Source organism: Talpa occidentalis, unplaced genomic scaffold (assembly GCF_014898055.3).
Source record: "Talpa occidentalis isolate TD23 unplaced genomic scaffold, MPIMG_talOcc4v2.1 talOcc4.7, whole genome shotgun sequence".
Taxonomy (NCBI): domain Eukaryota; kingdom Metazoa; phylum Chordata; class Mammalia; order Eulipotyphla; family Talpidae; genus Talpa; species Talpa occidentalis.
The window spans coordinates 125,883,974-125,899,812 of NW_023605083.1; the positions used below are offsets into that span (position 1 = coordinate 125,883,974).

At 44.6% G+C, this 15,839-nt stretch overlaps 1 protein-coding gene across 1 annotated transcript in view; it reads right to left on the reverse strand.

The window, feature by feature from the left end:
• PITPNC1 (phosphatidylinositol transfer protein cytoplasmic 1) overlaps positions 1-15,839 on the reverse strand; it is a 247,744-nt gene that overhangs the window by 101,983 nt on the left and 129,922 nt on the right. Inside the window, exons 3-4 of the mRNA XM_054689741.1 lie at positions 12,717-12,805; positions 11,720-11,727 (exon numbers count right to left, since the gene is read on the reverse strand). Of these exons, the coding sequence (XP_054545716.1) occupies positions 11,720-11,727; positions 12,717-12,805 (97 nt within the window). The remainder of the gene's footprint in view (positions 1-11,719; positions 11,728-12,716; positions 12,806-15,839) is intronic.

Consider the following 15,839-nt stretch of genomic DNA (forward strand, 5'->3'; position numbering starts at 1 on the left):
AAATAAAATATGAAGCCGGAACATGAAGGCTAGTGAAACCTGTCCATGGAAGCTCCTGGGCCAGAAGGACCCTTTGAAAACCATTGCTTGAGTTCAATAACTTAATGCTTTGTTCCTGGTCACCAACCGGAATCCTTCCATGTCTGAGAGAAACATTTTACAAGGAGGATTGCAACTGAGAAAGTTAAATGGAAGGGTCGAGAAGCTGGCTTGAGGTAGATGAAGTATTTATAGACTTTTAAAAGCTCATTTCCTTTTAGCTTTTACCTGGAACGCAATGCATTTCTCTCTAGCCAACTAGTTCTAACTCTATGCAACAGGTGTTCCTTGCTTTCAACGAACATTAAACTCTATATAGACTTGACCTTCTCTCTAATGGAATTCGCCAGAAGACATCGATTCTCTGGCACTATATTCTATATTATCATATTAAAGGTACTTCAAGGCCATACACAGAATTTCAGCTTGAGATGGGATCACTACTAAAACTGGATTTGCAAATGCTTCTACCTTTCACCAATAAAAAGCTTATGTCCAGAATGTTTCACAGGGCTCAGTGAGATCAGGCCTAGAGTTTAGTATTTATTATCTTCAAGGAATCTAAGACTGGCACTTTTGCTATTTGCAAAGGAGGAGATTGTGGGTAGCATATCTGGATTTAGAGAAAGTTGGTTGAACCCTAGATCTTAAAGTACCTTTCCATTTTCTCTATTTCTCATCAGGAAATTTTTCAAAAATAAATATTTATTGTGGTAACATTGATTTATAAATATTATCTGTTTGAGGTGTTATAAATTATAACATTATATAACAGCATTATAAATCAGCATTTGAATATACTATTGCATAGTCACCAGTAAAATTCTAGACTCCATCCGTTACCACACATTTGACCCCCTCTATTGGATTCACTTACTCCCTAACCATTGGGTATTTTTTTTTTTTAAAGATTTATTTGTTTATGCATGCAAGAACTGGGGTACAGGCCAGAGGTGCAGGGGGTGGGGTGTATGTGTGAGAAGATTCACCAGAGACTGAGTGGGGAACAGAACAGGCAGATTGACTGAAATATACTGCTGAGGGGAGTAGCAGGCGAGCCAAGAGAGGTCTGCTGCACCATGTGGGTAGCTCCCTGGCTGGCAGAGGATCAAACTCATGCTGCAGAGGCTGTGGATAGCTTCATAGTGCTGTACTCAAACCCTTGTGCTCCTCATTGGGTATTTCTTTTCTTTTTTTCTAAAAGTGATGTTTTTTTTTATGATTTATTTATGCATACAAGAGCTGGGGTACAGGCCAGAGATTAGAGGGGGGGAGAGGATTCACCACAGGCAAAGCGAGGAACAGAACAGGCAGACTGACTGAAATACACTGCTGAGGGGAGTAGTGGGTGAGACAGGAGAGGTCTGCTTCGCCATGTGGGTTTCTCTCTGGACGGCCGGGGATCAAACTCATGCTACAGAGGCTGCGGATAGCTTCATAGTGCAGTGCTTAACCCCTTGCACCACCAGAGAGGTCCCCTTATTGGGTATTTCTTATCCTTTCATTGTGACAGAAAATTTGCCTGACACAGACAGAAGGTAATATATATATTTATACAAACTTCTCTTTTGTACATGGAAGATCTTCAATACACCCATTAATTTCAAAAAGGCGTGTTTCCAGCTGTTCCCTCATCTACTCAGAATCTCATCATGCAGGGAAATTCAAAGAAAAGCAGGGGACCCACTGGGCTCTCCTTGCTGTTCTGAGTTGCTGGACCAGGTTTGACTCATACGTAATGGGTAGATGGTAACGGTGACATGGTAGCTGGGAAAAAATTGCAAAGGAGATATTTCCACAAAAGTGAGAAAAGGAACCCCAAGTGGAGAAAACAAAGGAATTTTAAAACAAAGAGAGGAAGAAAGGAATTGCATGTAAATAATAGAGATGAGGATGAATCAGAGAACGACTCCCCAAATATAGGCTGCACAGGAAGAAAAATGTGGCCAAGAAGAGTGGTGAGGCCTGAAAGAAGTGGGGGGCAATGAGAGGAAGGGAATATGTGGGAGGCAGAGCAGGGAAATACAGCAGGAAAACAGCTGCTTGTATTCCAGCCCACAGTGAGAAAATGAATGTCAGCCTTTCTACTGCTTCTCGTAGGCCTGCACCCTACACTGCACTTCTGTTCATTCATTAGTTCAGTCATTGATGGGACCCCTTGCTGGCCCCTAACATGCTGAGTAACAGTAGCTAACAGGAAATGCAAGGCCAAGAGGCAGAGGAAGCGAATGCATGAATGAAAGTATGTTTTCTCAATGGGGCATGGTTTACTACTGAAGCTTCTCTGAAAATGGAGCAGGGAAACTAAAATCAGGCTCACACCATCCAGGGCTGGACCTGTCAAGGCAGATAGATATAAGCAGAGGATGCTGTGAATACCGATAGCTACACACAACAAAGGCAAGACAAGGATTTAAAGAGACAGGCCGCACATCCAGGGTGAAAGAGAACAGCAAGCAAATAATAGGGATGGGAATGAATCAAGATGGGGAAAAATGAGGGTGACTTCACAAAGAGATAGGCTCGAAAATTCCAGGGAGAAGACTTTAGATTCCAATCTTCCTCAGTTAAAAGTTGTAAGAGTTGCCCCTCAAGGCAACTGAGCAAATTCACCACTTAAATGTGAACACTGATGTAGTTCTAAGAACCTTGGGGATAAAGAGAGGTCAAAAGACATGGGAGCAGGCCTCCCTGGTGGTGCAAGCGGTTAAGATGCAACTTATGAACCTGTTCCCAGTCTCTGCAGCACGAGTTCCATCCCCCGGCCAGCGAGGGAGAAACCCACATGCATGGCAGACCTCTCCTGACTGGCCCGCTGCTCCCCTCAGTAGTGTACTTCGATCCATCTGTCCGTTCTGTTCCCCACTCTGTCTCTGGTGAATCCTCTCATCCTCACCTCTGGCCTGTACCCCAGCTCTTGAATGCATAAATAAATAAATCTTTTTAAAAAAAGACATTGGAGCAATTATAAATTCACTTCCTTTAATCACCAAGATTTCAGTTTTAGTATAGCCCAGTTTTATGTATTTTATTTTTACAGAAGGAATTTTGCCTCCTATCATCTTTCCAGCTGTATTATTCTGATTTCACCAACTTGAACAGAACACAACTCCACAGGCATTAATAAAATGTAGAAGAGAAATCCAATTTTCAGTGCCATGAGTGGAAAACAGAAAACAAAGGATAGAAGGATTTCCTAGGAAAATCTTCTATAGAAAATTCCTTTAAACACATATTTTTCCTCTGACGCTGGTCCTCTGTAGTCATTTTGAGTGGTGTTTTAAAAACGTAATCAATTTCACAATGTTATGCAGGAGAAGTATATTTTATCTTATATTCTCTCTCATCCTGTCCCCAAATTAATTTTTTTCGGAAGTACAAAAAAAAGTTTGGGAACAGCTAGAGCCAATTGAAAGGGATAAAGTAGACAAACAACACCGGCTGTTGCAGGTTCCTGCCTGCCCAGGCACCCATCGATTAGATGACAGAGACCAGTTCTAGACAAGGATCCTGGCACACAGGTGCCAATAAGCTGGTTTGCCCCTGGTTCACCCATTCAACCAGTTCATTTTCTAAACTGGCATAAATCAGAATGCATGAGCTCATTATCATCCCAATGCCTTGCTTAACTTTGCTATGGGGTCTAACAGAATTGATTTTGCTTAAAAATGAATATAGGGCCTTCCTGGTGGCACAAGGGGTTAAGCACCACACTATGAAGCAATCTGCAGCCTCTGCAGCACAAGTTCCATCCCCGGCCGGCCAGGGAGCAACCTACATGGCACAGCAGACCTCTATTGACTCGCCCGCTGCTCCCCTCAGCAGTGTATTGCAGTCAATCTGCCTGTTCTGCTCCCCACTCTGTCTCTGGTGGATCCTCTCACACTGCCCATTTCTGGCCTGTACCCCAGCTCTTGTATGCATAAATAAATACATCTTTAAAAAAAAGTAATATATAAGTTCATATCACATTACCACTGAGAGATCTTCAAAACAACTCAGTTATTTGAATAGTGGTAATCTGTAGGCAATCATCAGAGTCAGAATGACCAAGTTCAGCACTCTTCAAGTTGAGAATTCTTCAGGGTTCAAAAAAATTGAAATATTGGAGAACATACATTGAAATATAGGAGAAAATAACATTTAGAACTGATCTATTGGCCTATTTAATGGATATGTAATGATTCTAACTTGGAATTTTCTGGACTTCCCCCAAATTTGAAAAGACTGGTTTTGCAAAATCTAGGGTCCCAGGGGCAAGTCAGTGTGGGAAGTGGTGCACACTACACCTCCCTTTTGGAGAGTCATAACGTATGTCAGAACAATAAAGGCTCTGAGAAGTCCTGCAGTAACAAAATCTGTTTAACTCTGTATAACCCAGTGTTTCCCTTACCTAACTGACTGTTCACCATTTTCATGATCATTATTATAAATGGTTCTAGGCTGTTTCCATCTAAATTTTCTTGAACACTGAGGAGTCACGAACTTGGTCTCTCTGACTCCAAGCACTGACCCAGTATGAGACAGACTTCAACCATCTCCGCGGGTGGGGGGGCCTCTTCTGGCCTGTGCTTAATCACTGCCTTGCTCACTAGCACCCCCCCCTGACAACTGCTTCTTTGGCCTGTTCCCTGAGGTCATATAGCTATATTTCTAAGAGAAGTGATATTTTCTTTAGTGTCTCTTGGCCCTTCCCTCCCCACTACCCCCACCGCGTTACCTACAGCTGGGATATTCAGGGTTAACTGTGATGTGGAGACAAAAGTTATTTCCTAACCATCTGACCCCTATCCTTACCCCTGTCCCCATGACCCTAAAGAAGAAACACTTGAGGACCTTCATTCTCAAACTTAGAGTAGCTGGGTGGCCTGATTGCCCTGATTTTCTTCCCAACAAGACCAACCCAAGAGTTCAATATAATCACATCTCTTCCCTGAACTTTAACCTATTTCCTACTTAAGTAATTTAGTGGTTTCTACCCACCTTGGCTGGGACGGTGCAGAAGGTGTGTGTGTTTGAGGGGGGATGGGGGGTGAGGGGGAGCTCCAGGAGGGGGAGAAGGCTTGAGAGGAATGGAGGTCAGGGGTCTGCACACAAAGCACTCATCTGCTCTTTTAATTATCAGGGAGACTAAGAAGGCCAAGAGTATGAGTGAATTCCTACCCAGAACATTGAGCTGCTTTCAGAAAAATGCCTCCATCTCTTATCACCACTTCTAGGAAGATCATCCAAGTTCACCTTGGGGCACGGCGGCCATTCTTAACCATAAATGGCCTTCACTCTCTCCCCAGGCTTGACAAGCCAACTCAGAACAACCCCACCTCTCAATGTGGCCCAACACAGTCTAAAGGTATCATTAAAGAGTTGTTTCCTCCTCCCTTCCTGGGTGTGCTACAATTTACTCTCTCTACATCTCCCCATTAAAAGGCATTGGACAGCCACTCCAGCCTTTTCTCATGGGGTGCCCCCACACTAAGTAGCAGAAAGTGCCCCCTTTGTCATCACTGCTTCTGTGCATTCTTTTTTTTTTTTTAGATTTATTTATTTATTTATACAAGCACTGGGGTACAGTCAGAAGCGTGGGAGGGTGAGAGAATTCACCAGAGCCAGAGCAGAGAGCAGAACAGGCAGACTGATGAAGTACACTGCTGAGGGGAGCAGCGGGCACGGCAGGAGAGGTCTGCGCGCCATGTGGACCCTCACCCGGCGGCCAGGGATCGAACCAGCGCTGCAGAGGCTGCTGGCAGCTTTGCAACCCAGTGCTCAACCGCTGCGCCACCAGGGGAGGCCCTGCTTCTGTGCATTCTTATTAGCTGTTTCAGTGGAGTGGGAGGGTCACGGCCACGAAGTACCCCCAGCAGCTATGCTCCAGGCCACTGTTTTTAATTCCTATAGCTGAAGTTTTCAAATTCTCACAATTGAGAAGAAAACCCTCTTTCCCTCCCTCCATGACTACCAAGGCAGAGCTGATGCTGCTCAGCTGTGTTCATATTCCAGCTCAGCCTTTTTTTAGCCCTAGAAAAACAAAGTCGGTGGTGCTGGAAGGCAGCCAGTCTCCTTGGGTACCTTCCTTTGTGACTTTATGAACTTCACAAGAACCAGCAGGTTTTGAAGAATGGGCGAGATGGCCTGTCCTCTGGAAAATTGTTGCCATGTTGTTCTTTGTTTACTGTATAATTAAGACTTTTTCCTATAACCAAGCTAAAGATATTTTTTCCACTTCCTGTGCAAATGGCATTTCCACATAATCCTAAACACACACAGTCACTCACAGTGATGAAAAAGCTTTTCCGTCTTGATAACAGTGATAATGTTGAAGCCCTAGATGACCTTAAATAGAAAGTTCTCTTAGCTGGATTTTGTCACAAATGAGGGCAGCGCGAGGTCTCGGGAACAGGCCGAGCACTCAGATATAAGAGTGGGGCCCTGGAGTAGGCATTGCTCTGGGCTAGTGCTATGGGAAGACACCTGTCTGCGGTATTAAGAGCTCCTCAGCCCCACGATGGAGGGCAGGGCATGCCGGCCGGCCTCACTTGGGAGTCTGGCGCTGGGGAAGTTTTACTTCTGGGCACAGACAGGAATATAGAATATGGGGCTTGGAAAGACATCAAAAAGAGGTATTTTGGATGAAAGCATTGGGAAATGCAGAGGCCAGGGAAAAGCACTGAAAACAGGAAAAAAGATGGAGAGACTGAAAGCATCTGTCTGAAATTCTGGGAGCAGACCCCGTAGTCAGGGAGAAGAGTGGGCTCTGACCCTGGGGCTATGGGGGGCAGAGGGGGTGCAAACACAGCTGAGTGCAGAGTGGAGGGGAGGGAGGCAGCTTTAAAATGAACACTGCAGGCCCAAGAGTGCACCTGCATCCAGAGAGAAAAACGGATGCCCCGGTCACTGCAGAGATGGAAAGAAAAGCTGTCCTATATTTGGGATGGAAAATAAAAGAGGAGTAGCCAGGAACAATGTAGCTTCCCTATGGAGAACTAAATCCAGACCTTGCCTGACACTGAAAGCTGCTACGACCTGGTCTCCGCCTGTCCGGGTGGCCAGAATCTCTGATAGCACCTGCCCAGAAGGCCTGGAATGAGCAAACTGTGGGTGGAATTATACCCTCACCCTAATCATATATTGAAGCCTCACACCCACTGTGATGGCATTTCTAGGTGGGCCTTTGGGAGGTGATTAAGTCTAGATGAGGTCACGAGGGTGGGTCCTCAGCATAGGATTAATGTCCTTATGCGAAGAGACCAGAGAGCTGGTTGCTCTTTCCCTGCCATGGGAGGACACAGCAAGCAAGCAGATGTCTGCAAACCAGGAAGAGGGCCTCTCCAGGAAGTGAATCAGATGCTACCTTGGGCATGGACTCCGCAGCCTCCAGAACCGTGAGAGATAAATGTCTATTGCTCAAACCACCCAATTGACGCAACTCAAGATGACTCAGACAAAGCTAATGTGCGTTGCAGGTAGGAGTTCTACTGTCCCTAAGGTCCAGCCCAAATCCCACGTTCTCTAAGATATAGCCCCATATTTCTCCCAGGCTGATTTCTCTCCCAGCCCAAATCCCACTTTCTCTAGGACATATCCCCACATTGCTCCCTGGCTGATTTCTCGCTCCTTTCTTCAACTTTGTTTGAGCTTCAGCTATAACACTTGGCACCAATCTTCCTTGAAATACTGACAATTATGTCACTGGTTTTCTACCCAACTCTCTAGTCCATTTCACCTCCTATTCTGACAGGTCATTTGATTGAGCTGATGTTAACAGAGCGTGTCAATTGCAGGACAGATTCCCGAGTTACGCAATTCTCTTTCCCTTGACCCACCCATGTGCCCCTGTTCTCGTCACTTGATTTTTATACAGGTGTCTCTGATATTAATGATATTGTGTTTGTTTTTAAGAATATGTATTAAGTACTGAGGTCCCCCCCTCCCTTACCCCGTAGGGTGACTGGATGAAATAAGAGATGAATAATCTTTCAGTGTATGACTAGCCCATGAAATATTCAGGATATAGTTGTACTAAAAACTATTAGCTGTTAATCTGAAAATCCAGATTTTACGGGGCAGTCTGTATTTTACTTGCTAAAATGGGCCACTTTTCCACCCCGGCACATCATGATCAAGCAGTCTATGTAAGATGCTACACAGAAGACTAGAACTCTGTCCCTGAAGTTCAAGGCCTTGATCCAGAGATCAGGGCCTTCCCTTTCATGTTGAATTGCTTGCTTGGCCAGACTCCATGGTGCCATTCATTCTGCCCTCTGTCTGAACTTCTGCTGTCAGCCTGCTCATCCAGCTTAATGGGCAGGTCCGGTGTCCCCTGGCCTGGGTGGTGGCCTGTCCCATCTTGCCTCCAGAAAAAATCATGACTTGCTCTTGACTCCCAAGTTTTGACTGGAATGTCTAGCTATTTCCCATCAGACTGTGACTCCCCAGAGGGCTGAGTTGTTGTTAATGAAGCCTTCAAGGGAGCATGATGCTTTACACCTTGTTGGTACTTAATGACTGTTAGCCTAAAATTGAAAGATGGTATCATGGGTTAGATTGTGTTGTTTCCCGTGTCTCCCTCTCCACTCCCCCACCCCCCCATTTATCTTGAAGTCCTAACCTCAGTTCTTCAGAATATGACCTTATTTGGAATGAGGGTTGTTGAGAGGTGACTTGTTATATTAGATCATATTGGAACAGGGTAATTGTTAATCTAATTTGACTGGTATTCTTCTAAGAAGAGGAGAGATATAGCAAAAAGGAATCTATGGGAAGGCATGGACACATGTGGAAGGAAGACAACATGTCAAAATGGAGGCAGGGATCAGTTGTGCTGCCACAAGACAAAGGAGGAAAAGAATTCCTACCTCTTCCCCTCTCCACACCCCCCTACTTCACCCCCCCAACACCCCACCTTGCCCCCACTCCCCAGCAGGGCCTGCCGGCAAGACTTCTAGATCCAGGACTACCAGCAAATAGGATTCTCTGGTTTCAAGCCACCCTGGTTTGTGCTGCTTCACTAGGGCAGCCCTAAGAAACCATCCCAAGGACTGGATATTAGGGAGCAATTAACAAACAACCCCCTCCCCCAAATGAGGGCCTCGAAGAAATCAAGTAATAAAGTCAAACAGTAGGGATGCAGATTTGACTATTCATATGTCAATTCTTTGTTTTGTTCCCAACTATTTTCAAACAGAAATAAAATATTTTGTGTCTTTTAAAAGTCTGAATGGTGTGATCAGATCTGCAGGAGTATCGTGAGGCAGAGGCTGGGCAGAAGGAAAGGCCACGAGTTCCCCCAAAATCCAACATGGCCACACAGAGGTGGTACAGTCACCGAGCTGCCCAGAGAGGTTGTCACAGCAGGGATCCTGACCATGTGTGTCCCTGTGGGGAAGGCTCTGTGAGGAACTATGGCTTCATTTTGCCCCCAGAACCTCAGTACTTCATACGTATTCTTCAAAACAAACCCAATATTATTAAACATTTTCCAGGCTTCAATTTGCTATGAATCATCCCTACATTTTATGACACTGTCACGAGCTTATGGAGAATAAAGGCCATCAGTTTGGGTCGAGTCAAGGTGACCTAAATCTGAGGCTCACTAGGCAAATAGCTGCCTTTGCGTAGTTATAGGGACAGGGTTCTCTGTGTGTCTAACTATCGATCATATTTCAAATGAAAGGTCCAAACACAAGCTTTTAGAGACATGGACATAAATAAAACCAAATAATCTCCTAGACCACTAGTACTTTATGGTCTAGTAACTGGAGCCCAGTCTGCATTGAAGGGCACTGTGATATAATATATAAATATTTATTTCTATTAATGATGGCAGCTTCCAGCATTGCACAATAAATACTAATGACAAACATTTACTGGGCACTTACTATGCACTAAGCTAAGATTTTATGCAGATTATTTAATATAATCTTCATATCACCCTTATGAGATAGTTATTACATTTTCCCCACTTAGGTTGAGGAAAGGGAGGCTGGATGGGAAGTAATTTGCCCAGATGCTAATGGAGGCAGTATTCACCAGCTTCCAAAGTCTTTATCTTGGGAAGTGTGCAATTGCCAGAGGCAGAGGCACTGGGGGTTAGTGTTGGTGGGGAACCACTTAATTGCCAGACAATGTGCTAACAGCTTTCTATACATTATATCAGGGGCTGGCAAACCACAGCCTGGGGGCCAAATCTGGCTGGCTGCCTGGGCCAGTAAAACCGTGCCAACATCTTTCTTTGTTGTCTGTGGCTGCTTTCAAAGTCACAAAGACTGCTTGGCCCACCAAGTGGAAAATATTTACCATATGACCCTTTACAGAAAAAGTACTCCAACCCCTGCGTGAGCTCAGTGGGTCCGCCACTAACAGCTGAGAGAGGAATGATCCCAGGTTTAGAGGTAAAGAGATTTAGGCTCAGACAAGTCAAACTGTTTCAGAGTAACAGTTCCCTGGCTTCTAAAATGTAAAATGTGTATTTTACCATAGAATTGGGCTTTTTTTTTTTTTTACATGAGGAGAAATGACACTTATTTCTATATATAGAAATGTCATTTATTTTTAAATATATTCAAATATATTTCTATCATGTTATCAAAGAAAGATAGTTAACACCCAACATTGAGGGACATCATTACCAACCATCCTTTGAGTGGAATACATTTTGTTTTATGGAAAACTTTGAAGCATTTTTATGAAAAGTACTATTCCATTTTTTTAATATTGCAAAGGACAGTTGAGAATACAGTCAAGAACCAGCATGAACTCAAGAACTGGAATCCAGGGAGGGGGTCACATGCCTAAGAACTTCAGCTAGTAAGTCAGTGGCAGGGTCAGAGGCCACCTGAGACTTTCTCATTCCAAAGCCAGTGACACTTGCACTGGATCTGTTGGGACTGTGCCTATGACTCATGAATTCATTCTGTGATTCAGTAACTACTAATTGTTCACCCACTATATGTGAGGTTACATGCGCACACAAAGGACATGATGAATCATTTTCTTTCATTTCTCTCTTACTGTATCTCTCTTTGCTTTGCTTGTTTTGATTGAGACCAAAAACTCAACTCCAGTCCAGCTCAGTTAACCCTTTTCTTGTTACCACAGCTTGCTCTGCTGGCTGTTGGGAAAATGATCAAATGAAGACCCCACAACACAATGATATTATAAGATTCTTTTCTCCTCCCCTCCTATGTTTTCAGTTTTATGTTGATGACTCAATAGGTTCTTGGGACTCAAGGCACTGATAATGTCCATCCCAGAGCTCTGAGTAAAACAATTTGCAAGGAGGCCTGCCCCGTTTTAAGGTTCTCCAGGAAAGGATCAGGCCACAGCCTACCAGTCTTAGCACAACCTCCCATGGATAAAGACCATCATCTCTTTAATACCACATTTCTAGAAACTATTTTTCTATTACAGTGAATGATCAAGCTATCTAAAATATAAGCAAAAGTTAATTATGTAAAGTGACTATCAAGGCATTTTAAATTAACCTTCATATTCTTGAACAAATGAGAACATTCAAGTTATTGCATTATATATAACTGTGTAATAGCCTAATTTAAATATTTCTGATTCTAAATTACCCCTCTATTTTTTTTTATTATATTGATAAGATGAAAAGTACAAGGTACGTGCCAATTACCCCACTGACCTTAGGCTGAATATATAAAAAGGATTAAATGAAACTTACTGTGTATTCTAGTTTCAGATGTTCATTTGGTCAAGATGGAAAAGAAAAAAAAGAGACAAAATTATGATTGAGATCATGCTCAGATACAATGGAAAACCACAAAATTAACAAATAGTGGCAAATTATAATTATTAAAAATGCGGTAGAGAAATCGCCCCAAAATTAAACTTCGTAAATGGTGACTGTCTCCCTGTTTGCTCTTGAAACTCTTTCATAGGCTATTTCTGTGGTTGGGCTGATAAGGGATGTCAGACAAGATTCAATTTAGCATATAGGCTTGTGGCTAATTAAACCCAAAGAGTTGACATTATAAAAGCAGAATTAAAGGCTAATCATTTCAGTAGAGCATTTCATTAACCACAAAGGAAATCTTTTAAGTGGAGAAACAGCTTTTGTAACCAATAAGAACTTGATATGATTTTCAAGTGGGATCTTGAATTTGGGGGGGGCCACTATTTCTAGTTCAGTCCCAGCAGATAGGTTACTATCACCCCACAAGTGAGTAGAAAAGGGTCCTTGAAGATGTTTCTATTATACAATTGCAAAGGAAGTGGTTTGCTATAGAGAGACCCAGCAGAATCTACACAAATTATAGTCAAGATTGGTTGACTGTTTTTTTTTTGGTTGGGGAACTGTGAAATAAACAAATCAGATTAATTACTTATTTATTAACAAACCACACCCCAAAATCACATGGGGAACATTGAGGAAACAGGGAGAAATAAGAATAAAGTAGACTGTAAAAATGTCACCAAAAAGAGCTTCAATTCCTTTTCGCATAAGCTATATCATTTTAAGAAGGAAGATGGAAGGGTTTAGCTCAAACCCTACCACCTACTTCCTGTGAGAAGACCTACAGGATGAAGGCAAAGGGTGAGGGACATATAATGACCCCACACATCCCTGCCTGGGTCATCCACCCCAAGTCAGTGGGACCCCCACCACTGCTCTATCTTCACATCGCACAAGTAACACACTGGTCGCACCAAGAACTTACCTGTAATCGTGTAGGGGTAGTAGTTCCAAGCCTTCTCTGTGACATAAAATATTTTGGGAACAACAGCTCTAGCCCAACTAGGCAGTTTGCTAAGGGGAAAGAGAGCGAGAGAGAAAAAGACTAAAATTAGAGTCTGTTCAGAGGTTCATCGTGCAACCACATCATTCTGGATAAATTGACTCTGGGGCATCCCTTCCTGTCTCTTTGGTCGTTACCATAGTTAACTGCTTTCTGCACCTGTTCATGTGCTCTTGAAATGCGTGAAGGCAGGGTACAGTCTAGTTGAGGGGGACCTCGTAAGATTGTAAGCTTGTTCTCTTTGATTTGCAAGGACATGAGAATTCAGGGTCTGGGAGGCACTACTTGGGGGCTTGGACCAGCCTGACCCTTGTTTCTCAGGGTGATATAGTGGAAATGGTATAAAGGGATGTTTAAGCCTGAATATGGGTATAGGTGGGTTGGGGGCGAGTGGGGAGACAGTGGCAGATGTCAGAACCAGGTGTCAGCTTAACAGTCCATGTCAGCAAACTTTCCAAAATGAACTAAAGCAATGGAGTAGCAACTTTGAGATAGGAAGGATGAAATACAGCCCCATGAAGACTGCAGCAGGTTGATGCGTGTGCCTCTAAAGAGATATAGGGTGTCTCTGGTGGCACAGGGGCTAAGTCTCAGCACTTGAGGCTATCAGCAGCCACTGCAGCACGAGTTCGATCCCCAGCCAGGGAGCTGACCCGCACAGCGCAGCAGACCTCTCCTGTCTTGCCTGCTGCTCCCCTCAATAGTGTATTTCAGTGGATCCACCTGTTCTGCTCCCCACTCTGTCTCTGGTGAATCCTCTTATCCCATTCTACCCTCTGCACCTCTGGCCTACACCCAGCTCTTGCATGCATAGATAAATAAATCTTTAAAAAATTTTTTTTCTTCAAAAAAAAAAAAATAAATAAAGATATATCTATCCATGTCCTAGACCCTGGCACCTGTGAATGTAGCCTTATTTGGAAATAGGATTTCTGCAGATGGAGTTAAGGATCTCAAGATAAAGTCAGCCTGGACTGAGGGTGGGCCCAGACTCCAATCACAGGCATCTTTATAAAAGAAAGGACTGGAGATGTGAAACACAGAGGGACAGGACCCCTGAAGGAAGGTGGGGCCGAGACTGGCTGGCCGGCCACAGGCCCAGGAGCTCTGAGGGTGGCCGCCCCAGAATTGGGGAAAGAGGCACCGAACAGACCCTCCCTCGGAGCCCCACAAGGAAACGCAGCCATCATCTTGGCTTCAGACTCTGGCCTCCAGAACAGTGAACTCCTCGGTGTGTTTCAAGCCACCCAGTTCGTGGCCGCCCTAGGAAACGAACACAATGAAAACCATCCCAGGGAGCAGGGAGATGGGCAGCACTGGCAGAAAATAAATTCTCAAAACAAGGAAAGCCCAAGGGCACAGGTCCCCCAGATCTTTTGTAAACCAAGTACAAATTAAGTTTTGTTGTGTTGTGTTTTGTTTTCCTTCAGAGGCAAATTCTACAGCCTAAAGCCGGCCCAGAGAATTCCTTATATTACACTTAAATATGTAGTATGATATATCCCTTCACTGTGTCTGCAGGATTTTATTTCCCCGCCAGCACGATGCCCTGGGGTTTTCTATCTTTCCAGATGCTCCCATTTTGTGTCTCTCATTCTGGTGTCCTCGGCTCCGTGTCTGGGATGCCTGTGTCTAACAGTCATTCGGAGCTGAGAGATGACGCACACTCTCAGCTCCTGAGGGCTGCATGTTGGCAATTAGAACATCAAGAAGCAGTTTTGAATTCCGAGCGGAGAAAACTGGGAGGGGGTGGGGGGAGAGTGGAGGCGGGAATCAAGCTCATAGAACCCCAACTCCAATTCCTCTCAGACATGGAATTTAAGGGACAAGCAGAGCCAGGAAAAGATGGTGGAAGCTGGATGTCTTCTCTAATTGTTTCTCTTCTTTCTGACAGTCGCCAGGCCCTGCTTTGAAAAAGACAAATATGTACTTTCAATGACTGGCCAGGCCTAACCCAAAGCTCTGGGTGGCTTATCAAGGCGAAAACAAATGGGGAGATGGAAGCTCCCCTGAAGTGGGGTGAAGTCAGGGGAGTGTCAGGCAAAGGCTGCTGCCTTGGGTGGGCTGGGAGGCGCGAGGCCCAGCAGGTTTATAATCCACAGGCCAAATCTCTCGCTGCGCTAATGCAGAATTTCTCCTATAAAATCATCTCTGCAGCAACTGCTCGTTTACCTTCCAGTGACACAGCTCCAAAGACAGGGCTGCTTCCCACAGGGGGCTTTATAGCTTTGCCTGTGATTTCTGCTACGGGTCACTGAAGCTGGAATGCAACCGGGGTTCACACGGAGAGGGGGCACCTGCACTGGGTCTGCTTGCAGGAAATGGTCCTGAGTAAAACTTCCCTCCTTTCAAGCTCCCAGTCCCAGAGCAACACGCCAGGGGCAGTGGAGGAAGATGTGGCTTCTGCTCACCGCCAAGTGGCTTTCTTCTGCTTTGAATGCACTGAAACAGGATTGTAGCGTCTCCCCCAAAGTAAGCTCAGCATGATTTAGCTTAGAAAAAGTGCGTGTGTCTCCTACGTCCCTCAGGACCCAATCTCTATTTCCCTCTCCAGGGCAGGGGACCTAGGTACACTGCACCCCGCCAGAATTCGCTGCGTTCCCTGCATAGCCCTCTGGAGCCAAGTTCTCTCCCTTCACGTCATTCCCTACATTATTTTAAAAGCCTCCCAGAAGAACCACATTCCTAAGCAACAACATTTTCTGGAAGGAAGATGAAAAACACTGGCAATTTTCCACTCATGCTGAGACTTTTCCTGTGTGTCAAGGGTCAGGACTCCAGACTCCAGCTTCTTAATTTTAGCCGTTTAATCCACCGAATCATGCAGGACTATAACCAGTTCCCTTTTCCAACGAGAAGCCCTAAAACACGCCCATTTAGGCCAAGATGGCCAAAGCGCTTTATGCGACTCTCCTGAGTCTGGAAGGGAGGCCTTCCAGGCCTAGCGACTTCCAGGCCAGGTGCAGAAGCCTTTGCAGAAGTTCCACGACCCACTATAGAAATATCCCAGACCCACTAACAGACCTCCAAGCCCCTCGTTTCCCC